Source organism: Gadus morhua, chromosome 17 (genome assembly GCF_902167405.1).
Source record: "Gadus morhua chromosome 17, gadMor3.0, whole genome shotgun sequence".
NCBI lineage: Eukaryota > Metazoa > Chordata > Actinopteri > Gadiformes > Gadidae > Gadus > Gadus morhua.
Window position 1 is genome coordinate 18,154,144 of NC_044064.1, and position 27,434 is coordinate 18,181,577.

Below are 27,434 nucleotides of genomic sequence, written 5' to 3' on the forward strand. Positions count from 1 at the left end.
GGCCCCGATGGTGCCCGATGGCTAAATCAGCAGCTATCGTTATAACATCGGCAAATAGCGTGGTTGCATCGGGAAACACCGTTACTCTTCCCGGGAACATCGTTAGACAATGGGAAGAAACGGGAAGAAATGCTCAATGATCGGGCAACATCGGCAAAGAACGAACATGTTTGTTAATTTTGGGTCTATCGGGGTAGAATCGGTTACCAGGTGTTGCTATGGGCTAATCGGCTATAATCGGGAATAGAACGGGAGTATAACGTAAGACATCGCAAATCGTTCGGGAATTTTACTGGGACATCGGCTATATTCGTTAATCTTCCGCGCTGTATCGTGTTTTATCGTCTTTATATCGGCAACCTCAACACACGAAAGACCCTCGAGAACCCTAGACAAATAACTATTGTGAGTGACCAGATTGTGTTAAGGAAGACCCTCAATCTGCCACTTGGGTATAAATAGGGGGTGATGGATGGATGTCCTACTTTTATAATTACAGGGTACTTCGCCCATTTAGAACCGGCGTTCTATTATTATAAAATCGCTATTGTAATATAAATAAATATATAAATAAATCAGTCTAAACCAGTCTCCCCTTTGCCTTCTCCCGAAATGACGCCAAATGACGCCAAACGCACTTCGGGTGTCTTCCCTGGCATAAATCGTTATGTTATCGTTATAACATCGGGTATGTGTAAATGCTACCCCGATAAATTGACCCGATCATCCATTTTTATCCCGATGTCACACGAATCACCCCGACTTCCACATCGGTGGTCCATCGGCCATTAGCGGCCATCAGCGGGATGGTGTAAACGGGGCATTAACGTCTTCTGCTTGAGAGGTGGTGTTTGTCTGGCCAGAGGAGACCAGTGCCAGTGGGGTATACTACGAATGGCGCTGAACATACCCAGTCTTTCTTTTAATAACCTGGATTGACAAATATGAAACTCACAATCAGAGATAAATGGTAGCACGAAGCTCACTTACGAGTGATTTATCAAGCAAGTTTTTCCGAATTACTTTTAATGCGCGTTCCCATAAAAGGGGCGTTTATCATGACATTTTGGTCCACTTTACAACATGGATAGATCAAGAGCATTATATTTCACAAGAGGAACAGAAAGTCATATCAGATAACATTATGTGCAACACAGGCAACACAGGCAAAAAACAGCTGATCGTGTTAATTTGTCAGTGAAAAGATTTGGCATATTGTCTAAAAAATTACTTTGGCAAATACAGAATTAATAATAATAATAATAATACATAGGTTTTATATAGCGCTTTTCTCGGTACCCAAAGACGCTTGAGAATACCCAAAGAATTGTTCGCCATTAATCCCAATAGAGTGATGATGATTTCAAAATGCAAAAGCAACGTCATTTATTCTATAATTTAGGGAATTCACTTTAAATACACCCTATGTAAGAATTTATAGCATATGTTTGAGAGGTAGCGGCGGTGGCGTAGTCGATTACTATAATACCCGAACACCAGCGACCGGGGTCAAATCTTGCCTGTCCATTATCGTGCCCTTTATCCCCATCTAGATGTGGTGCCAGCACGGCCTTGAGAACATGGGTTCAAGTTCGAAATAAGCCCAAAAATATAATTCCATATCCTTTAGTGAATAAGTATAAGAATTGGGACTTTTAAACTACTCATAAATAGGAATCACTTGGGAGACGAACCCTGCACGCAGAAATTCAAGACTGATGCGCTACCTCCACTCTACCACTCTCTCAAGGAGGCGGAGGTTCTCTTTTCCTGAAAGTGTATAAAGTTGACAGTTTGAGTGGGCAAAAATCTAGGAAACACCTCAAACATATTTAGCAATATATTGAGCGTAGCTACAACCTTGCGAATAGCACGGCACACCGTATTCTTTCGAAACAGTAAGTGCACATCTTCTTTGTGTAGCATTGCCTACATAAGGTCCAAAAAGGACGATCAAGGTTACATGCTACCATTCCGATATGCGATTCTCCATATTCCTACTTTCAGAATTTGAGGTTGTTTTTTGCCTGTGTTGCCAGTTCATGAATTATTTCAGTATTATTTATCTGTAATTTATTTGATAAATTCAAAATATTGGTTGTGATGATGTATGAAATAACCCATACCAAAAAAATGATGATGGCATTTTACAAGTGTGGTACGAGTGGCGGGGCGTTATTTAACATGCCCGGTATGAAAGGTTTCTAAGACTGGGAATGTTAAATATTCTACAAAATTTAAAACTGAATAATTTGTTTGTTAGAGTTGGATTTAAACTCATTGCAGGTCCACTTTTGGAGTGGATTGGACGAACATTGGAACGGAATTAATTATTTGGAGTGCCGCGGCAGAACAAAAGGAATGGGCGCAGTTAACTTAGTATCGGCCCAAAGGCAATACAATGTGCTTAACAGAGGAGAAAGGCGAGAATATAGCCTAGACCCACCCCTTTCCACAAAAAATCCATAGAAGGCAAATCCATTAAACATATCCGTGACATATTGTTAATAAAAACATTAAACAAAAAAAAGAAGATGAATATCCCCTGACCTTGGAGATAGTCAGAACAGCTGGTCAGGTGAAATTGATTGAGCCACAGAATAACAACATCCATTCCATATGCCTGCGTGCAGTTGTGAGTTTGCACATAACATGTTTGCATATTTAGTCTTTTTTTTCTAGAATCTCCAACGAGTTTAAGGGAATTAAATTAAGGGAATGCTGAAATTCAGCATTTCTTAAAGCTATACTGAAAGCTAGCCTTAAAGCTATACTGTACGATGTGAGAGAGCTAGCATGATTTGAAATTAGCTTCTCTTCGGAGCTCCTCCCCCACCCTTCAGGACTCCCTGCCCCCACCCCTCGACACAGAGCCGTGCACGAGCACTGCTGCTGCTTATGGGTTACTTCAACGGCAACCATTGCGTCACTTTTCAGGCCATTCAACTCCCTCAGCTGTCGCCATCGCTGAAAAGCTAATCCAATATTTATTAGTGTTGCACCGATGCCATTTTTTGGCTCCGATACCGATACCTGGCTGTGCAGTATCGGCCGATACCGATACCACTCTGTTTGAAATTGATGTGTGTGTGTGTATATATGAAGAGCTGCATACTACTTGGATGTAAAATCATTGCCATCATGGCTTTGTCAAGCTGCTGCCTACCTTTGTGAAGCAGGAAGACTAATACAAAGTGAATCCAGTAGAACTTTTTATTGCCTACCTGGTATGGGTGACAACAATAGCTGAATAAACTTTTGGCTCTCAAAGGCCAACATAGTGCAACATTCATGAAATTAGAACATGTATAATAGAAGTGAACAGTGCAACAGTGCAACAGTAAGAAAGTAAAATACATTAAAATTACATTACATTAAAATTTTATTTTTATTTATTTTTGCACAGTGTGGAGCATTGACCCTTTAACATTTCACTTCAATTTATTGTATGTGACAAATAAAAACACTTGAACTTGAACTTGAACTTGAAATACATTACAAACTCTTAAAAACCCTGTTTTTGAGTATTGGCTCTCAAATGCCAAAATAGTGCAACTTTCATAAAATTATAACATAATACTAGTGTATAAAACTAGTGCAAGAGTAAGAAGTAGAACGTTAAATTGTATTAAAATAAGAAATAATATACATATGAGGTACATTTGAGAGATAGCTGCATTAATTTAACGTATCTGAGGTAAGAACAAATAGCATTAATCAGTGACAGATCTGTCACACAACGCCTAGTAGTGTTTACTCTTGTTTACTTTTGAGGATTCAAGTCTTTGGGGTTCAAGCTCAGGCACATTGGCAGATTTTTCTTGAGGAAGATTAGTGTTTCTACATGATCTCCTGACAGCCTATTCCTCTTCTCATCAAGTATGTTAGAAGCTCTGCTGAAAAGCCTCTCACTATCTACGCTGGTGGAGGGAGCGGGGAGAAACTTTGCAGCTGTAGTAGCCAGGGAGGGGAACCGTTCTTTATTCTTTCCCCAGTACTCGAATGGGCTCTCTGTGCGGTGGATTGTTTTCTCAGCCAGATATGTGTCTATCTGCACCTGTGTAACTGTGCTGCTGGCCCCACCTTGTTCAGCAGCATGCTCTTGCAGGAATTCCTCATACAGCCCCTTAAAGCAGCTGCTTGTGTTGGGCTCTGTTGTCATCCGTGGGGTCTTACTGGCTGGGTCTGCTGCCTCTGTGGTGGTTGTCTGCAGTGATGACTCCTCATTTTTCTCCACCTCTTGGGTCAGTGCACTTCTTGCAAGCTTGCTGCTCTCTGCACTTGTGAAGTATCTGCAGTAACAAAGTAAACAGAATGGCATAATATAGCTGTTAGCTCATATATGCTGTTATTTAGCACTGCATTTAATTACACACTAACACAAGATGTTTAAACTTTACATTATACAGCTCACAATTAAAGTAACATACCTGTCTTTGTAACGTGGGTCCAATATGGTTGAAACAGAGTACAAGGGCTCCGCCTCAACGGTCTGGAATCTTGTGCCCATAGCTGCTAGAAGTGTTGCCTTCATTGTTTTTATCCCGCTGTCCTCCGTGGTCTGTTTGGCCAACAGACGCTTAAGGACGATGACTGAGGGGATGACCTCTGAGGTGGTGGAGGTGGCGAAACTGATCTGTTTTGGGATCTCTTCAAATGGAGCCAGAAGAGTGTTGATTTTCTCCAGCAAGGTCCAGTCACTTGCTGTCAGTGTTGCTGGGAGCTGGTGGTCTGCAGCATAGAGTGAGATGGCACTCTTTTGCTCCAGCAGGCTCGCAGTCATATAAAAGGTGCTGTTCCAGCGGGTGGGAACATCTTGGATCAGACGTTTGACTGGCATTCCCAGTCCCGTCTTGACAGTTTCAAGTCTTGATGTGGCCAATGGGGAATGTTTGAAGTGCCCAATTATTTTTCTCCCACTGGCCAGCGCATCGCTCACACTTCGCTGGGACAGCAGTCCATCGTGCACCACGAGTTGAATCATGTGCGAGAAACATCCCAGGCTGGAGACTCCCAGGTCCCTCATTGCCTTCTTCATATTGCTTGCATTGTCCCGAAGAATGGCATGGACCTTTAATAATAATAATAATAATAATAATAATATTATTAATAATAATGTAATTATAATAATAAAAATTAACCAAAGCATCCTGTCTTTGAAACAAGAAAAGAAAGAAAGAAACAATGGCGAAATAAACCATTTTTAATCAATAACTTCGTGTTGAAATGTTAATTTGTTGACGGTAGAATTGTTTTATCAAAGCAATAAAGCACTCGTGGGAGTGGGGTAGGTAGGGGATAATCCCTTACCTACCCCACTCCCACGAGTGCTATATTGCTGAAATAGACAAGTCGCAATAGAGAGCACGACACACACACACACACACACACACACACACACACACACACACACACACACACACACACACACACACACACACACACACACACACACACACACACACACACACACAGCTTTACTTCTACGGCTCAAATTACTGCCGCAAATTACTGCGGCATTTCTTTCAAAATCTAGACTAGAAAAGTTACGTTACCTTTGACTTCGGGATGCTCCAGTTGAGCAGCATGCGCTCTATTGCTCCTGCAATAGCTTCGCCTGTGTGTGATCCCTTGAATTCATTCGCATGAAGTATTACGCTTTCTGGAGTGAATGTTTCCAAGTTTACCCAGTGGGCTGTCAAGCTAAGCAGGGAAAGTGGGGAGACTTGGCTGCTCCAGATGTCAGTTGAAAAGCTTATGGTCCCTCGTCCCTGCCTCCCCTAGCTTTCCTAAAACATGCTCCGTTACTTTATGTTTTAGTGCAGGGATAGTCGTCCCCGTTATGTATTTGCGACTTGGGACCTTATACTTAGGTACTGCGTGAGCCATAAAAAGCCGGAAGCCCACGCTTTCAACGAAGGAAGGGGAGGAAGGAGGAAGGAGAGGGGCAGGTTACAGAGAACAGTCATCTCGGTTATTTTCTCGGACATCTGTCTTGCTGCTTCACTCTTCTCGTCCCACTGCTCTTTCGCACGAAGTGACCAGGGATCGTTGCTGCGGTCCATCCCGCTTTCTCTTGCCACCTGCAGTTGCCTCAGTCTCGAACTCTTTGTGTTCGTTCACATGTTTCGACTTCAAATGTTTTATCAGGTTCGAGGTATTGAAACTGCCCCGTTTAACTCCACCTCTCGAAACTTTCAGGTCGCAAATCTTGCATTTAGCCAATGTACTCGCTGGCGTTTCTATAATGAAATAACTCCACACTGCAGACATTTTCTTCTCCTGGTTTGTTTTCCCGCCGCATGAAAAAGACGGTTAAGAGCGGCTATTGGCCCGCTCTCATTGGTCTGGAGCAGGCCAATAGCGATAGTGAGTGTCGGGAGAGAGAAGGCTGCGTTCAAGTGACATACAAGCATCAAAATGGTATCGGTGCACTATTTGTTGGTACTCGCCGATTCCGATACCACCATTTTAGTGCTGGATCGGATCTACTTCCGATACTGGTATCGGAATCGGTGCAACACTAATATTTATTCTCGTTTTTCCTCGAGCAGTCTCCAACTTCTTTTTTGTTGCTGCCTTTTCAGTTTCTGTCTTTCTTTTTCTTGCCTTTTTAAAAGGATGAACCGGGGCAAGTAACGGTGGCAGTGGTAACTTCAGTTGTTTCTCTTCCATTGTGTAAACGTTGTAGGCTCACTAGTCCACTATCATGAACTACTATGACAACAACGCTTTCTTTGCCCTCCGTGAACGCGCTCAGGCCGGCTCAGGCTCGTACACAGAGGGGAGAGAACGCGCAGGCTTGTGATTGGTTCTTTAGATTCGGGTACAGTGTCTCCGATTGGTAAGCATTTTAACAGGTTTATAGCAGATACAGAATTCGTTTTTTTTTCGCTTCTTTTTTATTGCCCATAAGTTATTTATTGCTGTCAGGGTGTAAAAAACTATTTCAACAACATATTAAAAAGTGCATATTACTGGATCCCGTACAATATGCCTTTAATTTATGGCCTCAGTGCGCAAAGACAGGCGGGATTTCCGACAGTCCTTTTACAGTAAACCACTTCACAATGAACGTTAAAATAACCCCCAGGGCCCTATCTTGCATCCGGCACAATTGACTTTTTCCCTGGCGCATGTGTCGTTACTAGTTTGCAACTGGCGCAGAGGGTTCTTTTCCCTCCTGCACTGCGTCGGTAAATTAGGGAATGATCTTGCGACCCAAGGGGCGGTTTGGCGAAAGGAGGAGGCGTGTTCTGGCGCAAACGTTCCCTGGTGCTATTTTGCAGTTTCAGAAACCACTTGCGCCACAAACCAGGAAATACCTGGTTTAAAGTCAGTGGCGCGTTGTTCAGATGCTATTTTAAGGGCGCACGCATAATGTTGCTTGTGCACCTCGCGCATACACTTTGCTTCTCTCATCTACCTAGCCACACATTCTTGGTAAATTATTTGGGAATGAACAGCTGATACAGCGCTAATGAATTGTACTTTTAAATCAATGCATCTGCAAACACCGTACAGCAAACACATATTTTCTTGAAACAGACATCGTGTACATGAGTATTTGATCGTGAGAAAACATTGTTTTACCGCAAGGGAGTATTAAAAAGAATGAATGAATGCGGGGGCGCGTGTGTGTATGTGCAAATTAATTAATGAATGCGGGCGCGAGTGTGTGCGTCCATCTGTATAAACACACGCAAAGTAAACACGTAACGCATAATACAGTCCATGGCAATGTAAATGAACGAGGGGACACATGCATATTAGGAACACAAGTCGATAACGATAATGCATACAATACTGATAAGAAACAATGTTTAAAATGTATATCATTAAATAGAACCACAGTTACAGCATATCATGTGTGTTAAGTTTTCTTTGCCGAAATTTATTTGAGGACTCAGTATTTCTGAAGTTGTGGAAGAAAACCTTATTCCATGTGTGAATTAGGCCATATTATTTGGCCATAAACTGAGCCATTTGAAGCTTGAAATTCATGTGCATCTGTCTCATCGGAGACTGCAGACGCGCTGTTAAAAATATCAACTCGTCAGATTCAAATGTGCTCATGGCTCGTAAAGGGGATGGGAGCTGGCACTCTGATTGGTTTATTGCACGTTACGCCCAATCCACACCTACGGGTAATTAGGCTACTTCAGACCAACCCTTTTTAGATTTGCACCGGGCGCAAAAGTCATTTTTGCGCCGGTAGAAAAGCGACATCGCCATAGAACCGCCCACTAAGCACTTGCGTTTCAGACCGTTAAATGAGGGCCCCCAGAGTTCAGTGTCTGTCAGTCTGAACATTTAGAAACAGAATCAAAAAGTCCAAGCGTGAATTTTGTCAGTGGGGATTTAGGAAGAGACTGGAGATGTCTTCGGCCATAGTTCCACAGCGAATATCCACAATGACGAATGTCAGTGTAGGACACTAAAGCACATGAAACTAAGAAATAATCACATTAATTAATTAAAGTACAATGATTTAAGTAATGACATTTATATTAATCGCCTCATGTCGGGTCGTTTAAAAATAAATAAAGTACCGCCACTCCGACAATGGAAACAGAAATTGTCGGAGTGGCGGGATGTTTGAAAACAATGCAAGTACCGCCACTCCTACAATTAGGCGTAAATGTCGGAGTGGGGCTCTTTCGGAATGATCAAATAGCAAATACCCTCTGATGAGAACCTGTATCTCTCATGAAGAATATTCCCAGGCAATGCCAAGGGATCTGCCCCTAAAGACCCTCTGTCTCCGGGACCTCTGTACGATATGGGCTCCGAGGTCCACGGGAAAACCCAAAAATGCTGACGACATTGTCAAAGGATGGGCTAATCAGCTGCGCTTAGCTATAGTAGCCGATCCAACCCAAAAGTCTTTATTGATAACCTCCTCCAGACAATGTTTGGTTGGCAGCATAAGTCACCATGGTGGTACAGCGACGCTAAAAGAGAGACATTTTCGTGTCACAGCTAACCCCAGGCTTTGAGGGCAACATACTCGCTAACCCACAAATCTTGGTTCATAGTATACCCCAAAGCTCTTCATTGGAGCACCCGGGTGTGAACCCCCACCGCTGGGAATAACACACCTCTGGTAAAGAACCAGTGATCCCTTTTTTGTTTTTTCGTGTTGTTTTAACCGTGGTATGTCTCATTTGATCTTCAAAATAGTATTCAATGCTGTTTTGTCGCGGTTACTGAAATAGAAAAAGAACTGGGGTAAAATCCGATGTTTATGCCAGTCTTCACCCAAAAGATTGTGAGCTTTCTAATCCGCTCTGAACTCCAGTTCAGTTTTTTCCAGGTTGTCAGAGTGTCTGAGTGTTTTCTGAGGCCCTTCAACACCACCGGCGGCGAGGTGTGTGGGGATCGTGGCGCTCTGTCTGGGCCGCGGTTTATGTTGATGCCGTACCCAAAGAGACGCTTTAGCTTCTGGTTATTCTATTACGCCACGGTGTATGGCGCATTTCATACACAGTATTGCTCATTATAACGCTTATAAAGAACAACGGTGCTGGCTTAAGAAAGTTGCACAAAGTTGCCGTGGATTGTAACCATGGGGATAATGGGTCCCCACCCCTTCTCAGTACTCTCAGCCCAAAACTCTTTTTTCTAGCCGTACTCTTGATGGTTCACTTACACTATTAGCTGAGTGTGTGTGTGTGTGTGTGTGTGTGTGTGTGTGTGTGTGTGTGTGTGTGTGTGTGTGTGTGTGTGTGTGTGTGTGTGTGTGCAATCAATGTGTGGCTGTGTGTTTCCACTTGGCTGGGTTTTTAATGGATGTTGATGCGGTGTGTGTTAATGTGGAGGTTGGAGGCTGGTTGGTGTGTGTGTGTGTGTGTGTGTGTTTCTCCAGTAGTGTGTTTGTCTCTGTGTTCCAACTTGTGTATGTGCAAGTGGTTTTTAATGGGCTGTGAATGTTGGTGTGACCGTTAGTGTGTTTCAGTGTGTGTGTGTATGTGTGTGTGTGTCTGCTCTTGTGTGATCGAGCGACAGCCTAGAGCTCCAGGACCCTTGTTTGTGTTTGCATGATGGGGTTGTTAGTTGAAATGTCAAGAGCCTGTCTGTGGAGGCAGCGGACGCCTGGTCAAAGGCACCTTCATCAGGGTTCTGTATTCAGGGGGTCTGAGTTATCATAGAGGCTCTCCTGAAGAGCTGTTTGACCTCTGAAGAATCTGTCCGTGTGTTTGTGCAATTAAGTACATCGGTGTGTACATGTTCATGTCTGCCTGCCTGTTCATCTCACTCAGTCTCTATCTGTATAACGGTGTGTTTGTGTGTGTGTGTAGTCTGCCTATTGGTCAGCCTGTTATCATCTGATTGTTTATCTGTCTAGGTCTGCATCTCCCAAAGCATCAAATTGAGATTGTTGTTGTTGTTTTTTCCTGTTAAGTGTTCAGAAAATGGAAAAGTGTTTGCTCGAAACCTTTTCCTTTTTTTCCACTGGAGAAGAGCTATTCCGAGATGTCAGGGCGTGATTGTGGATGTTATTGAGATTCTAACTGCACCTCTTTTATTGCTCGCAGTCTAGCGCCGAATAAAAATATTGATTACACAATTTTTCTCTCTATATATAAATCTCCCCTCTCTCTCTCTCTCTCTCTCTCTCTCTCTCTCTCTCTCTCTCTCTCTCTCTCTCTCTCTCTCTCTCTCTCTCTCTCTCTCTCTCTCTCTCTCTCTCTCAAAATGCCCCCCTGCCAAAGGGTTTTGACGCATGTTGTAACCAGAGTGGCGTTCAACAAGGCTTTGTCCAAAGTGCTGAGAGGGGCCTAAACGGCCGGGTTCAGGTGGTACGAGCAGACAGCGCTGTCCTCTATTGAAAACCTCCTCTTCCTCCTCCTCCCCCGACAGTCAGCGGTATAAAAGTGAAACATGAGCCGAGCGTATACAAGCGGCGCGTGTGTCTTTAATTCCTTCATGACTCTGTGGTTTAATAAAGACCCCATTCCCATCTATTAATACCTGTGAGAACATTTGTTTTATTAACTGCCGGGAGTTTTAATGTGTCTATAAACAGCAAAGAACCATTGATCTTGTTTTTAAAGTTTTATTTTTTCCTTGCTTCTCAGGAAATGCAGTTAAAACTGTTATTGTGTGTGTGTGTGTGTGTGTGTGGAGGGGGGGCTATTTTGTACCTAATTTTCTTCACTTTGTTTCAGTAAACACAATGCCATCGTCTTATTTTCAGTTTACCTTGGTGTGTGAATATGCACAGTTGCATTTTTCTTTTGTATTACGCACACATCGACAGGAAAACATTGACAGAGAAAAGTCTAAACCATCTAAACACCCTGACTTACACAAGCATGGAGCATCAGAAGATATGAAATGCTTCTTAAGGGAGGTCCTTCAAAGCCATTACAACCAATCAAAGCTGTTGTTTGTATTGGTACAGTATCACAGCTGGATGACCGTCATCCATGAGGTCATCATTCCTATTGTAGAGGGATTTTCCAATGGCAGTTGGAAATTGATATGCGTAATGAAAAACTCAGGGAGGTCTGTGGGGAGGAGGATTTGGTTTGTGATGAAGGGTTGTGTCTCTACTTCCTTCAACATTAAGATTGGCCTTTGGTGTTGTGGCAGCCGGGTCACGAATGTTCTCGACACACACGGAATGCACCACACTCAGTTTCCGGGGTAAGCCGAAGCCGGCGTTTATTCTGTTACAGGGTACAAGGCAATGCAAATACTGTCCGTCGGGGTTCTCCGTGAGACTCTCCGCTATCGACTGGTCCTTCTCTGGTCCTTCCTGTTCCCCCTCGTGTGCGTCCGTGATCCTCCTTTATGCCAACTCTCCCCCCCCCCCGGCCAGGTGCCGACGCACGCTCTGCTGCCGACTGGTGGGTGAAAGTGGTATACCGTCGACCACTACCCCGCGGATCCCGGGGTGGGGAGCACCCCGGGATCCGCGGGGTGCTGCAGGGTTGTCACATCCCTTCCCCGTTAGATGAGGCCTCCGGTCCCCGGGAACCCAGCCCAGGCAGGCATCCCGGCGAGACAAGGCGTCGGCGTTCGCGTGCTCTTTGCCAGGTCGGTGGTCCACCCTGAAACGAAAGTCCTGGAGGGCCAGGAACCACCGCGTCACCCTGGCGTTGGAGTCCTTGGCGCTGGCCATCCATTTCAGCGGGGCGTGATCGGTGACCAAGGTGAATTCCCGACCTAGGAGGTAGTAACGGAGTTTAGTCAGCGACCATTTGATGGCCAGGGCCTCTTTTTCCACGGTCGAGTAATTCCTCTCATTGGGAAGGAGCTTCCGGCTGATATAGGTGATGGGGTGCTCCTCTCCAGCCCGGACCTGGGATAGGACTCCCCCCAGCCCCACCTCCGAGGCGTCGGTGTGCACTATGAGGGGAGAAGTAAAGTCTGGGGTTATGAGAACCGGTTCGGAGCACAAGGCTCCCCGGAGCGACTCGAAGGCCTTCTCGGCCGCCTCCGTCCACCGGATCCGGTCTGGCAATGTCTTTCGGGTCAGGTCGTTCATAGGGCTGGCCAGGGTGGCGAAGCCGGGTATGAACCGCTGGTAGTACCCGACCAGCCCTAAGAACGACTTTACCTGTTTTTTGGAGGTTGGCCGGGGCCAGTCCCTGATGGCAGCCACCTTGCTCTCCTGGGGCCTGACGTTTCCCCGACCCACCTGAAAACCCAGGTAGGTCGTCTCCTCCAACCCGAGGCGACATTTGGCCGGATTGGCGGTGAGACCCGCCTTCCGTAGCTCGCCCAGTACGGCCCTCAGCTGTTGGATGTGGACATCCCAGCTGTCGCTGTGGATGATAATGTCATCTATGTAGGCGGCGGCGTAGGCCTGGTGCGGCCGCAGGACCTGGTCCATCATCCGTTGAAAAGTTGCCGGGGCTCCATGGACTCCGAAGGGGAGAACGGTGTACTGGAACATACCCCCCGGGGTCGCGAACGCCGTCTTCTCCCTGGCGGACTTGGTCAAGGGTACCTGCCAATAACCCTTGGTCATGTCCAGGGTGGTGGGGTACCGGGCCGGCCCCAGCCGCTCGATCAGGTCGTCCACCCTGGGCATGGGATATGCATCGAAGTCGGAGACCTCGTTCAGCCGTCGGAAGTCATTACAGAACCTGTAACTCCCGTCAGGTTTGGGCACGAGGACGACTGGACTAGACCAGGCGCTGCGGGACTCCTCAATGACGTGCAGCTGCAGCATCCGGGCCACCTCCACCTGGATCGCCGCCCGTCTGGCCTTCGGGACTCTGTAGGGCGGAACTCTCACCTTTATTCCAGGTGCCGTCCGGATGCCATGCTGGATCACCGAGGTCTGACCCGGGAGCTCGGAGAAGACGTCCTGGTGTTGCAGGACCAGGTCAGCGAGGTCTTGCTTCTGGGCCGGGCTGAGGTCCTCTCCTACCGGGACCACCGGAACCTCTCGTCGGGCCACCAACCCCAGGGGTGCCGGATCGGGCGGATTCCCCCCCTCCTTCCACTGCTTCAGAATGTTCACATGATACAGTTGGGTAGGCTTACGCCTCCCTGGTTGCCGCACTCGGTAATTTACCTCTCCCACTCTCTCGACCACCTCGTATGGCCCCTGCCATTTGGCCAAGAACTTGCACTCCGCCGTCGGGACCAGGACCAGCACCCGATCCCCAGGCCGGAAGACGCGCAGCTGGGCTCCCCGATTGTAGACCCTCGCCTGGGCCTGCTGGGCACGCCCGAGATGTTCCCGGACGATGGGCCAGACCTGGGCCATACGGTCCCTCACCTGTTCCACGTGTTCCACCACGGTGCGGTGGGGTGACGGTTGACTCTCCCAAGTCTCCTTGGCGAGATCCAGGATTCCCCGAGGCCTCCTCCCGTACAGGAGCTTGAACGGAGAGAAGCCCGTAGAAGCCTGGGGCACCTCCCGCACCGCGAACAGTACATGGGGCAACAGCTGGTCCCAGTTCTTCCCGTCTGTGTCCATGGCCTTTTTCAGCATCTGTTTTAAAGTTTTGTTAAACCGTTCCACCAGCCCGTCGGTCTGGGGGTGGTACAACGACGTCCGGAGCTGTTTGACCTGGAGAAATCTGAGCAGTTCTTTTAGGACACGAGACATAAAACACAACCCCTGGTCCGTCAGTACTTCCCGTGCTATCCCCACCCGGCTAAACAGAAGCATGAACTCCCTCGCTACCGCCTTAGCGGTGGCCGCGCGCAGGGGTAGGGCTTCAGAGTACCGGGTTGCATAGTCTACCAGCACCAGGATGTACCGGTGTCCCCTGCTGGTCTTGGGGAGGGGTCCCACAATGTCCAGAGCTATCCTGTCGAATGGAGTCTCTATGATGGGCATGGGAACAAGTGGATTCCTAGCCGAGGAGCGAGGAGCTACCCGCTGACACTCCGGGCACGTTTGGCAGTAACGTTCTAGGTCCCTTTTCACCCCCGGCCAGTAAAACCTTGCTAAGACCCGATCCCGGGTTTTGTCCATGCCCAAGTGGGCTCCCAGGAGGTGTGTGTGGGCCATATACAGCACCTTGCTGACGTCCGAGGGACCACTAATTGTTCGGTCACCGCCCCGTCCCTTTCCACCACCCGGTATAGCAGGGCCCCCCTGGTGCTAAAGTGTGGGTGTGGTAGGCAACTCACCGAGTCCCGGGTCTGTCCGTCGTGTGCGAGGACATGGCTCCAGGCGTGTTTGATGGTGTCGTCCTGCAGCTGGGCGCTAGCGAACTGGCCCGGCCGAGTGGTTCCTACCCCCCCCCTCCGGTAGGAAGTCCGAAAACTCGGTAAGAGGGGAACTCTCGGCGTTCAGATCTGGCGCCGTCAGTGTATCCGATGTGTCGGGTCCGGGCCGCTGTGGTCCAGAAGCGCGCCCTCCCGAGGGGGTCGGAGATCCCGGTGGCGAGGGTCCGTCCCCTTCTGGCCCGGTGTCCTCTGTTGATGCCTCCCCCTGGGTCGCCGGTATCCGGATGGCCCCATACGCCGGTCGCACCTTCCTCCCCGCTCGGCGAGCAGGCTCTCTCCTTACCCGATTTTCCCGCTCCGGATCCCAGAGTCTGTGGAAAATCGGGCAATCCCTCCCGATAAGAAGGGGTACCGGTAGGTGGGGTACGATCCCCGCCCGGGCTGTGAACACCCCGTAGGGGGTCCGGATGACCACGTGGCAGGACCCATAGGTCCGGGTTTCCCCGTGTATACAGGCCACCTCCATAGGGTCCCCACCCTTCCCCCCCGCTAGTTCGGGACGAAGGAGGGTCACCACACTACCCGTGTCCAGGAGGGCCTGTGTGTCCTGGGACATAACCCGTGCTGGGATGGTCGGGGACCCGACTACCCCCTGTGCCCAACAGGTGGCCACCATAGAGGGCCGGTGCGTGCCGACGTCCGCATAGGCCGAAGGCATCGACACGTCTCTGTCCCCGGGACAGTCTCGTGCCAAATACCCCGGCTGACCGCAGGCGTAGCACCGTCTCGCTTCTCGACCCTCCCCGGGACACGACCGGCGGCTCCGGTGGTGGTGTCCGCGACGCCGTCAGGGGCCCCCTCCGGTCTCGTCGGGTCTCGGTCAGCCGCAGGTTGGTCCGGGGACTGGCGCTGAGCTGCTGGGCTACCCGGATCAGGTCGTCTACCGTCTCGGGATGGTGGTGAGCCACGACCCTCCGGGCGTCGGCCGGCAGCTGGCGGACGGTGTTATCGATGAGTACCCGATCCACCGGGCAGGGTCCCTCACCCGTGGCGAGCCACCTCCTTACTAGCCGCCCATGCTGGGCGATCTGGGTCCGCACCGCACCGTGGATGTCGAACCGCCAGTCGTGAAACCGTTGGGCGCGGGCCGCGAGGTTGTGCCCGTAATAGGCCAGTATAGCCTGCTTGAGCGCTGGATATTGATCGGCGTCCTCGGGAGGTAAATCCTGGCCCGCCTGTTGCGCGGGACCAGTGAGGAAGGGCGAGATGATGTGGGCCCACTGTTCCGCCGGCCAGCTCTCCGTCCGGGCGGTCCTCTCAAATACCTCCAGGTACGCCTCGACATCGTCGGCCGGTCCGAGTTTGGTGAGCCGGCTGGTCGGAGCGGCTGACGGCGCGGCCGTCGGCGCGGCTGGCGGCGCGTCGCGAACGGCATGCTGTGTGAGTCGGATCACCGCTTCACTACCCCGCGGATCCCCCGGGTGGGGAGCGGGTTGTCACAGTGTGTAAAGGCAAACTGATCCTGCCAGCAGCCCAAAAACTGATTGTTATTGATAGCATTGTTAGTGTTGTGTGCCTCTGTTAGTCTGCATGTGTGTTATGAATTTAGGCTGGCTCTGTTCAACAAATCAACGCTGGGTCTATGTATGTATTTGTGTCTGTGGATATGCTGTGTGTGACTCTGTTAAATTGTGTGGTTTGACTGATAATGTCTATTTGCTGCGTGTGTGTTGTGGATCCCTGAGCGTGTTTGCCTGTGTCCCATGCATGCATGCACAGGTATTTCTTGCAACACAATCAGGCTTTTAAGGTGTGGACTATAACCAGGTCTCTGCCATGTTAGTGGCAGTCCATTTATATGAAATGGAGCCTTTAAAGTTCATCATCTCAATAATGTGTTTCCTCCTGTCCACTATCAGTAGATAGCGGTTTACTGCAGGCTGTAGTGCCAAGACTGGACCAAATAGGATCTGTTCCCTGGTTTCTCTCCAGCCATATGAAACGCAGTAGATGGTCACCATAATAATGAGACATTTAGGGCGTAATAAAGATGACCAATGGGAGGGCCGTCAAGCAGGGCCGAGAGGCCTGGGGGGGTTACACATTATGGTTTAGTAGGGTGCTCGGGGACATGATGCAGGAACAGCTTCCTTCACATGTCGCCCACAGGGGTCGCATAACACTGCAGCACACCTGATGTGCAAATCAATCTGTCCGTCTATTGTTCTTCCCTGTCTAGACCCTGACAAGTACATTATGCCTACATGGAATGAACCCCATCAGCCTTATTTCATTTTCCTTATTCAAGTTAACCACCAACTCTGTTGTTGTTCCTCAGTTCCTGCCCTCGTTTCTGTCTTGAACAGAGAGGAAAGTTAAAGACGCTGACCTCCGCCAGCGAGGACGTTTATTGTGGTTGTCTTACATAAACTGATTACGGCCGTTGCACACATCGCCGACCGCGGGCTGCCCCTGTGGCTGTCTGCGGCGCTGATCTGCATAACAATGGACAGCTGGAGGTTTGAAGGACCCTGGAGGTGAACCGCCGTCCTGTTGGCAGTTCATGATAACGGAGGGTTGAGGGGAGGAAACAGATGTCCGTTTTTCTCCAATGGGTGGGGGAAGGCATGACGTAGCTGTGTCCTTTTTAGATGACGTCTGTTCTGCGTCCAGCCTGTTGGGCTGACGGGTTTAACAGCTCAGTCCGCGGTGCATTCCTTCCAGCTGCGGGCAGATTGAGATTGCGGGGTTGTTGTGGTTTACAGCTGGGGAACTGTGTTGTTGTGTTTCCTACGGGCTGATTGGTTATGATGCTTTAGAAATCCTAACATGCCCACGCCCCAACCAGTGAGTCTCACAGTGCGGTGGTCTTAGCAGTATGCGTGTGTCGATATACACGGGACAACCGTGTGACAATATGATCTGACAATGGTCAGTAGCATGTGTAATCATAAATGCACAGGCAGAGTGGGAAGATAGAGCTCTAACACACATACACAGACACACACACAAACACACACACACACACACACACACACACACACACACACACACACACACACACACATACACAGACCACACAAACAGACAGACGGACACACACACACACACACACAAACACATACACACACAAACACTTATACAAAGACCACACACTCAAACGCAGACACACACACATACAGTCAACTGCTTTAGGATATGTGGTATATTCTACACACTCTGTGATGCTACTCATTCCCGCCTGGACACCCTGCAGTCACCCCCCCTACCACAATCATTTATCCCCCAGAGTGACCAACATATTTAAGTTTCAGGCACCCAAAACGGCCCTGCCGTTCCCTCGGACATCACGACTCCTCTTGACGCTAGCTTCCTCAGTCATGTTGGAGTGTCACATGACACCCTGCCCCTCATGGCCCCCTGGGTCTGGCTGGGGCTCGGTGGAGGTGCTGGAATACAGACAGTCATTTAGATTTCATTATGATAGTATGGACGTTCACCTGCAGTGGGGGTTAGGGGTCTTGTGTGTGTGAGGTGATAAGAGAGGTGTGATGACTCACTGGTGGGAGAGAAGGACCGTGATAAGCTAGCCATGCGCTACAGATGAATGATGCCCCTTCGCCCGCTGTCCCTGGCATTCACATCGGCTTGCGTGTGTTTGCATTGATCTTTTTCTGTTTGCCGTAGAGGGAGTTTATTGCTTGTGGATATACTAGAATATTGAACCAGCTATTTGAGATTGCGACACAAATGTAATCATGTAGGCTCTTATCAACCTGGTCTCACAGGAATCCATGAAATGGCCACGGACGCTTAACTCAAAATCCGTCGAATCCTCACGGAGACACGCTAATTTCCGTGATTTGGCCACGGAATTTGCTCCAATGCAAGTTAATGACACTCATATTCCGTGGCACACACACAGATTCCCGTCTCAACTGAGTCAACCACGGGCGCTAAACTCAAAATCCGTTGTGGCCTCACGGAATCACTTGTCAATCAAATTGTTCAGGATATCGTTGTAACAATAATTTATATCGATGTAACGTGAAAGGATGTAATGATAACGCCCAGAAGATAAAGGCTACATGGTTATAATCATTTTAATATAATTCATCTATAAAATGTATAACGAGACAACGAGACCATCTAGTTGTGGGCCAGCAGAGGCTGCAATTTAACTGAATTCGGCCTATAACCTTATACATAACAGTCTAACTATATCCATGTCAAATGTATGATATGCTGTAGGCCTACGTATAGGCAAGTTTTTTGATAGTATAAATATTTAAATTTTGTCTGGTTATACCTGAACCACATTCCCCATAGAAAAAGTACACTGTGTTAGTTGGTGTTACAACCCTCTTGATTGGACTGGTGGAAGTGGATTGTCAATATCTAGATACAGATCTTGTTATAACGATAATAGCTACATGGTCTACTTATAATAGTATAGTATATATTTTAATATTTAATTAATTCAATATTAAACCAATGCATTTCAATCTGGAGATTATTTCTTCAGAAGAGGGGACGGGCTGCGTAGGATTCGTCAAAACAACAATCCTATGGTGGTTGCCATCCTTCCACCCACTTCTTTACGACTTATGGCCATTATTTCATTTTCTGTATCATCCACGCATATATCCTGCATTTAATGCATGTTCATGTTAAATATTCTGAACAAAGCCCCGAACATATTGATTCTAGATTCCTGTGATAGGAGCGATTTGCTCTGATGAGGAACATTAATGTACACAATGTATGCACTGTTCACGTTGCAAACGACTTCTTGAGTTCAAACATCTCTGCTCCAACCACGTTAATGACGTCAAGGGCGGCAACTGAGCTGCCGTCAATTGTGTTGTTTTTGGCGTAAACTAGGGTCTGCTGGCTAGGAAATAGAAGGACACCTTGGAATATCTTTCCATTTTACGCAGTTTAGACTTGTAATTAATGAGTTACTTTTGTATTGAACTTGACTTGTTTTTTATTTAAATCGCTGTCTGGTGTCTAGTTAGGTCACTCTGAGAGATGCGCATGGACAGATTTTGTAGAGACACAACCTAGGCCTATAACCTATTAGTGAAAGTAAAACACCAAGCTCATGGATTTAACGAGGCAGGGTTATTTGAAACAATTAATTAAGTTATCATGTGTGAGAGGTCATTCCTCCTTCTGAGTGTGCTTCCTATGTATGTCTAGTGTACCCCTACTGTCTACAAGCACCCCCTCCTCCCCACATGGATATGGAGAATTATTGCCACGCCCCAGTGGTGGAGGTGCCATATGAAAGAGGACATTCAAATATACTACAATGATCAATTAGGAGGCCGAAGCCCTAAAGGATGTGATTAAATAGGTGACTGAGTCGAGGACATTAACAAGTAAGCTATAGACCTGGGATCTCTTTTGTATCAAAGTGGGTCTCATAGGATGGATGAAATTATCAACTGGGGGGCTACAGCCCTACAGGAAAGGCTCACACAGCGTCATCAAATGCTCCATTGAAACGCAATGCCAACAAGCCGTTGCTAGAAATTAATATAAATTAGTTGACAAGAGATAGAATCTTCAACCAGGGTGTACCTTGGGATTACTCTGTGAAAATTGTGGGTCTATGGAAAAAAGCCAGCCCTAACCCTAACCCAAAACCTCAGACCCCCCCCTCCCTGCCCTCGGGGTCAGAGAGGGCCAAGTTTCTGTGTGGGGGTCTAGGTTAGGCCCTAGAATAAGTTAGTCAAGTTTCAGGGCGGTAGAACTTTCCTACCTCAAAAAAATTATTTTCACCACGTTCTGATCCCCTAGGTCTTGGAGAGGCTTTGTCCAAATACAGTCCATTTTGGAAAACTTTTTTTCTGTAAGGGCTAGAACTTCAATGTCCTCCATGTTTTTCTCGGGACCCTGGGAAATGTGCGCATGCATTTTGGCATCTCCAGCTATCCTGAAAAGACGGGAAAAGGGGCGTGACCTCCAACAGTAAGGTAAATGTGCAGTTAGTTTATGGTCCCCATTTTTGGTGGGATGGAGGTGTACATTTTTTTCCTAAGGTGTGTAGATACAGCTGGCCTGTGGACATGTTTTTGAAGTCTGGGGTCAAAAGGTCAAAAGGAGCCGGCACCACGCCCCTTATGAGATAACAAAAAGTTTATGTGAATTTCTCTCATAATTTTTGGCATTATTAAAGTGAGGCCTGATTCTCAGATATGCATGTTGGATGGCTTGGGTGTAGGTTTGGAAAGAACTTCAGGCCAAAATCTTGCAAGCGAGCCGCTGGATGAAGTGCAATGAGATGGAGCATTTGCCGAGTAATTTCTTGCAGGGCTGGAATCCCTAAATTGATGATCGTATGCATCCTTTGAGACCCCCGTTGATATAAAAGAGACCCCAGGTCTATAGGTTACTTGTTACTGTCCTTGACTCAGAAGTAAACTATTGCATCACTTCCTTTAGGGCTTTGGCCTTCTAATTGATCATTGTAATATATTTGAATGACCTCTTTCATAGATATGACACCACCACCACTGGGGCGTGGCAACAATTCTCCATATCCATATGGGGGGGGGGGGGGGGGTGCTTGTGGACAGTAGGGGTACACTAGACATTAATAGGAAGCTTGCAATGGGCATTTCAATCACCAGAAATAGTCAATACACACTCAGGGGGAGGAATTACCTCTCACACATGATATCTTAATGAATCATTTAAAAAAACCCTGCCTCGTTAAACCAATGAGCTTGATGTTTTGCTTTCACGCACATGTCATAGGCTGTGTCGCTACCAAATATGTCCGTGCGTATCTCTCAGAGTGACGTAACTAGCCACCAGACAGTGATTAAAAAAAATTTAGTCAAGTTGATTACAAAAGTAACTTATTAATTACAAGTCTAAACTTTGGAAGATTGAAAGATATGGGGGGTGGGGGTCGATGGCAACTACCATAGCAACCATGTTCACGTGACGTGGACGCAGGCCCATTGAAAAGAATAGGCCAAAAAAACATAGACGTGTCACATGCTTGGAGCCGTTATTGTAATGCATTTTCCGCTGTGGGCAGTTTTCCTACAATCTGGTGTGAGACTGGGTTTAAGGGGGTCTGCTAAAAAGGTTTATGAATCAGATTGTTATTTTGACGAATCCTGCGCAGCCTGCTCCCCCTTCTGAAGTCGAAAATAATCTCCAGATTGAAATGCATTGGTTTAATATTGAATTAATTAAATAATCAAATATATCTTAGATATAAATAAATATACAATTATTTAGTTATAATATTATAAGTAGGCCATGTAGCTATTATCGTTAAAATGCAGCCTCGGCTGGTTCACAACTAGATCGTCTCGTTGTCACGCTTTATAAGTTAATTATATTTAAATTATTATAACCATGTAGCCTTTATTTTCTTGGCGTTATCATTACAACCTTTCTTGTTACATTGATTTAAATTATTGTTATAACGAGATCTATATCTTACCATTTACATTTAGGGGATTTAGCAGACGCTTTTATCCAAAGCGACTTACAATAAGTACATTTGTCATAAGAAGTGCAACAATATATCGCTGTCGGTACAGTGAGGATGTTCATAGAACCAAGTGGAAGTACAACAATCGCTAGGCTAACCAATTCCCTGTGTTACAGCAATGGTAGCAACTACTGCAGTTGCTACACAGTTAAGTATTGTAATACAATACAACACAATACAATACAATGTACAATGGTGGCCAGAAGGGGGAGGGTGGCAATGCAGAGTTGAGGTGGACTCTGAACAGGTGAGTCTTGAGTCTTTTTCGGAAGATCCTGAGAATGGCACAGAGATGGGAGTAAGTCCCATACATGCAAGTCTCAAGTCAGTCGCAAGTCTTAGCCCTCAAGTCTCAAGTAAGTCCAAGTCGTCAGTAAGGAGGATCAAGCAAGTCAAGTCCAATCACAGCTTTAGTCAAGCAAGTCAAGTCAAGTCTCATCATCAAGTCAAGTCAAGTCAAGTCATTATCAAATTCGTTTTTTTTCAAATGTCTGTATTTCATCAAACCTGTTTTTCAGAGTCATTTTTTTTAAATGTAAGAAGATAAGTTACGTAATGAATCAGCTCAACATGAATGAATCTCAAACAGCTTTTTATTTGTGTTTGTGTGATGTGTGTGTGTGTGTGTGTGTGTGTGTGAGAGAGAGAGAGAGAGAGAGAGAGAGAGAGAGAGAGAGAGAGAGAGAGAGAGAGAGAGAGAGAGAGAGAGAGAGAGAGAGAGCAGGATAGCCAACGTTACATAGCCAAACGTTCTTGCAGCGTACCAACGTTCCACATTACCTTAAAGTTTTTTGACAATGCCTCCCCCCCCGATCTATTACAGATCTATATGAATCACACAAATTACCTATTTTGGCTTAAAAACGGTGACAGGTTTGCTCCCCTGATATGTGAAGTCATGGTGTTACAGCTAGCTAGCGCTTCGAGAATAGCAGCTACTCTTCACCAGATTTGCAATTTCATATATATATTTTTTAGCTTAAGTAAAATCATCAATAACAACTAGCCTACTAGTACTCTCACTAATGTCAGCAGCCAAGTAGCAAAATGACAATCAAGGACGTTAATCCATCTAGGTTTGCAACATGTTACTCACCTTTCTTTATGTGCTGTCCTGAAATGTCGGATGAAATTCGACGTGGTGCTTGGCAAATCCGTAATTTTGACATTGCAGATTTTGCATGTCGCTCCTCTTTTGTTTTGTGTTGAGGTGTAATCTTTATAGCCAAAATTGATTATTTTCGGGATGTTGGTCAGAGCGCCTTCCATCTCTGCTGATGATCACTCACTAGACTCATGCAGGAATGTCACGTTGCGTGGAAGAGGGCGGGTTGCCAGGTTGCAGGTCAGGAGCACTCACGCACAATAAAACAATGATCATCTAATATTTTTTTTATTATTATTATTTAAAATATTTAACAAGACTGCAATGACTTGGCAAGTCACATGACTCAAGTCAAGTCAAGTCACAAGTCAGGAAGGGGCAAGTCAAAGTCAAGTCAAGTATTTCGTTAGTGTTGGTCAAGCAAGTCACAAGTCGCAAAACTGGCGATTCGAGTCGGACTCGAGTCAAGTCTTTGACTCGAGTCCCCCCATCTCTGGAATGGCAGGGAGCTCGTTCCACCACTGAGGTCCCAAAACCGAGAAAAGTTGTGACTTTGCTGATCGACCTTTGCTAGCTCTTACCAATGGCGGTACAAGACGTCCAGCTGAGGTAGTTGAGCGGAGGGATCGAGCTGGGGTGTGTGGCTTTACCAATGCTTGGAGGTAGGCAGGGGCAGTTCCATCGACTGCCTTGAATGCCAGTACCATCGTTTTAAATTTGATGCGAGCTACTAGAGGGAGCCAGTGGAGGTCCTTGACCATTGACCATCCTCTCGATAATTCTATGAATTAAATTCATATTGATGGTATGGCACTATATACCTATTCTCGCCAACCCATCTTGAATTGAATAGACCACTATCGTTGCTTCGAGGAGGTCTGGTGGTCGGTCGCGGTATATTATACGGAGAGCACCAGACCTCCTAGAAGCAACGAAAATGGTCTATTTAATTCAAGATTGGTGCATCAGCGAGAATAGGGATATAGTGCCATACCGTCAATATGAATTTCATTCATATATATATATATGGTCATTTCACGGATCCCTGTGAGACCAGGTTGACTCGGTCATTGAGATGGGGATCTGTGTGCCACGGAATATGAGTGTCATCAACTTGCATTCGAGCAAATTCCGTGGGCATATCACGGACAATTTAAGTGATTCTGTGAGGCCACCACGGATTTTGAGTTAAGCGCCTGTGGTCGACTCGTTCGTTGAAACGGGGATCTGTGTGTGTGCCACAGAATATGAGTGTCATATTAACTTGCATTGGAGCAAATTCCGTTGGCATATCACGGACAATTGTGTGTGTGTGTGTGTGTGTGTGTGTGTGTGTGTGTGTGTGTGTGTGTGTGTGTGTGTGTGTGTGTGAAAGAGGCTATTTGATAAGTATAGCGTTACAACACAATGAAACTTCACGAATGCAGTAATAGCAATACACAAAGAGGGAGAGAGCGAGAGAGAGAGAGAGAGAGAGAGAGAGAGAGAGAGAGAGAGAGAGAGAGAGAGAGAGAGAGGCAACTAAGTACAATTAACTGTAGCAACACAGTGGAACACAATGTTAACAGTGCAACATAAACTTTTTGATTAATCAAATCAAGTAGTGTTACCAGACAACAAAAAAGCACTGATATAAGGTGACACTAATCCATACTTAAACAGAAAGGGACATGAATAGGCACCCCTAATTAATGTGTGATTAATGTGTCACTAATGAGATGGGTGTGCCTGTCTCTCACTAGTTTGTCTTGGCGTGATGGATGATAACGAGCTCTGAACTTCCTCTTCATTGCATTCAAAGTTCAGAAAGATGACTCTCATAAGTAAGTGGTAGGTAATAGAAGCAATACCTGAATGGCCTATGCTGTGAGCTCAGGATACTCATGTGAGAGGGAGGGCCAAAAGTCTGCATGGCTCAACTGCTGGAATCGGGACTTCAAACTCACTTCCCGTGAGGGAGCATGTCGATTAGTCTATCTTGAAGTCTTCTTCTCCATAGCTCAGTTTTCCTCAGGAATGCAGTTACTTTGACGCTAATGTCAAGGATGGAGGCATAGCGTCCTTGGATGGAGTGGTTGATGCTATTTAGAATGTTGAATACATCCACCAGCTATGCCAATTTGGCAACATACTCGGGGTCAGAAAAAATGTTGGCGAGGTTGGGCTTTTTAGTTCTCATAAACTCTGACATCTCGCTGCGTAGCACGAATACCCGCTGGAGCACCTTCCCACGAGAGAGCCACCTCACTTCAGAATGGTAAAGCAGTGTGTTATGGCCCACATCCATCTCCCAACAAAGTTGCCCAAACAAACGTGACTGCAATTCCCTCGACTTCGTAAACAATTATCTGCAGTCACAGCTGTACTCAACACAAATTGGAAGTCTGGTTCAATTTCCTTGGAGGCGCACGCTTGCCGGTGCACCATACAGTGCATATTTTTCACTTTTGGATTTACTGCCTTTATCCGAGCGACAACGCCACTCTTTCAGCCCGTCATTGCTGCCGCTCCATCAGGGCAAAAAATATCTCCTCACCCGTTGTCCTGCCAGGGACCTCTTTGCACAACAAGAAGTCCCCCAAGATGGCTCCATCCCACGGGTAGCGGACAAGCGCGACTAGCTGTGCTGCGCTAGCCACGTCAGTTGATTCATCAAACTGGTCGGAAATCTCACTGCAAAGAAGAGTCCCCAGAAGCTGCAATAAGATGTCATCAGACAGGTCATCGATCCTCCGCCTCACGATGTCCTCGGAGAGGGGTATGCTTTTTAATTTATTTGCTGCCTCTGTCCCGAGCATTATCTCACACATACCCACTGCTGCCACTGAGGATCAGTTCTTGTGCAATTGTAAGAAGCTTCTTGCATTTTGCAAGAGCCACTGAAAAGGAAGCCTTCTGTGCCCTCTTAGACGTTGTGGGCAAATTAGTGAGTTTTGATCGTTGGTTGATATATTCTTCGCCGGTCCTGACAAATAATTTCCTGACACACTATACTCTGGTTGCCTGGTTATGAGATGAAGCTTTAGCTTAGCCGGCTTCATTGCTTCGTTAGATAACACCTGAAGAAACATATTGCGCATCAGCTTCCCAACACTGTTTTCAAGAAATCCAAAGACAATGTAGTATTCGTTGTGCTTCTTCACTTTTCCGCTTCGTTTTGGATTATCAGTATTAGGCCTTTTTAAATATTTATCCATTGTGGAGGATTCTTCTCAGTAGGGTACTTGGCGTTATCAGACTCTAGGAATGCTTTGACAGATTGACGTAATGTTATAACAGAGTTACTATTGGCCCAAACTGAAAGCGGGTGCAGGAGTGCTGAACACAATGCGCCAGTTTAATTGCCTTTCATTCATTCATTAATTTAGCTGTAAGACGTAAAGTTAAAGCCTGAGGGAGTATGGCCTGAGGAAGTATTACGCAATGTAAAAGCAGAGGGTTCATTGGTTTAACGTTACGCAGACAGGAGTAATGATGATCCCAAGCATTATCTCCATGAATACGGTAGGTTTATATTTTGTAAAAAACTCTTCGCGGATCCCCTGGCATTGCGCCACGGACCGCACTTTGAGAACCACTGTGTTAGAGGGTGTTGAGTGGGGCTGGTACACAACCGTGTTCTACTCTGACCACAACCCCTTCATTATACCTGGGCGACCACAATGGGTTTGATTAAGCTGTGTGGCTTGTGATGAACTGAGTGTTGGCACGGAGGCTCATCGAATAGACAACTGAATTCAAAACACGAATAAATGCTCCATTTCGCTGCAATTTATGCTCTAGCTGAGCTAATAGCAATTGGTTTAAGCGTTTGTGTTGTGTTGCAGTCCTCTGAGGTAAGCTACCTGAACAACCTGGGATACATTTTCTGTTGGTTTATAATGAGGAAGGATGTTTTAGGAGATAGAGAGCAAGGGTGCATGGTTTTGAAAGTTGTGAGCTGGGAGGAGGGTTGAGGCAGTAGGGAGCAAGGAGGGGGATGCAGGGAGCTAGTAAGAATACAGGGTTAAAGTTGGTAGGAAGGGTGTAGGACAGAGGGAACTAGGGAGGATGGTTTATGAGGTACAGAACTAGGGAAGATCTAGGAGGTAGGGAACCAGGAAGGAGGTTTTACGAGGTTGGGAGTGTTGTGCCAAACAAACAAGACACATTCTGAAATAGGGA

The 27,434-nt window shown here is 46.7% G+C and overlaps 2 protein-coding genes across 2 annotated transcripts in view; one reads left to right on the forward strand and one right to left on the reverse strand.

The window, feature by feature from the left end:
* The window catches only part of dpp10 (dipeptidyl peptidase like 10), a 251,431-nt gene that overhangs the window by 76,722 nt on the left and 147,275 nt on the right, over window positions 1–27,434 (forward strand). The window lies entirely within an intron of this gene.
* On the reverse strand, window positions 3,200–5,140 carry LOC115529716 (zinc finger BED domain-containing protein 4-like). Its single transcript, XM_030338689.1, has 2 exons — window positions 4,431–5,140; window positions 3,200–4,292 (listed from the first exon to the last, which is right to left on the reverse strand). The coding sequence occupies exons 1-2, from the start codon at window positions 5,036–5,038 to the stop codon at window positions 3,764–3,766; spliced, it is 1,137 nt and encodes a 378-aa protein (XP_030194549.1). The 5' UTR covers window positions 5,039–5,140; the 3' UTR covers window positions 3,200–3,763.

Excerpts from the sequence above, each read along its gene's own strand:
- LOC115529716 (XM_030338689.1), bottom strand. The coding sequence starts at position 5,038 with ATGAAGAAGGCAATGAGGGACCTGGGAGTCTCCAGCCTGGGATGTTTC. Across the intron at positions 4,293-4,430 it reads GACCCACGTTACAAAGACAG|ATACTTCACAAGTGCAGAGA; the intron begins GTATGTTACTTT and ends TTGTTACTGCAG.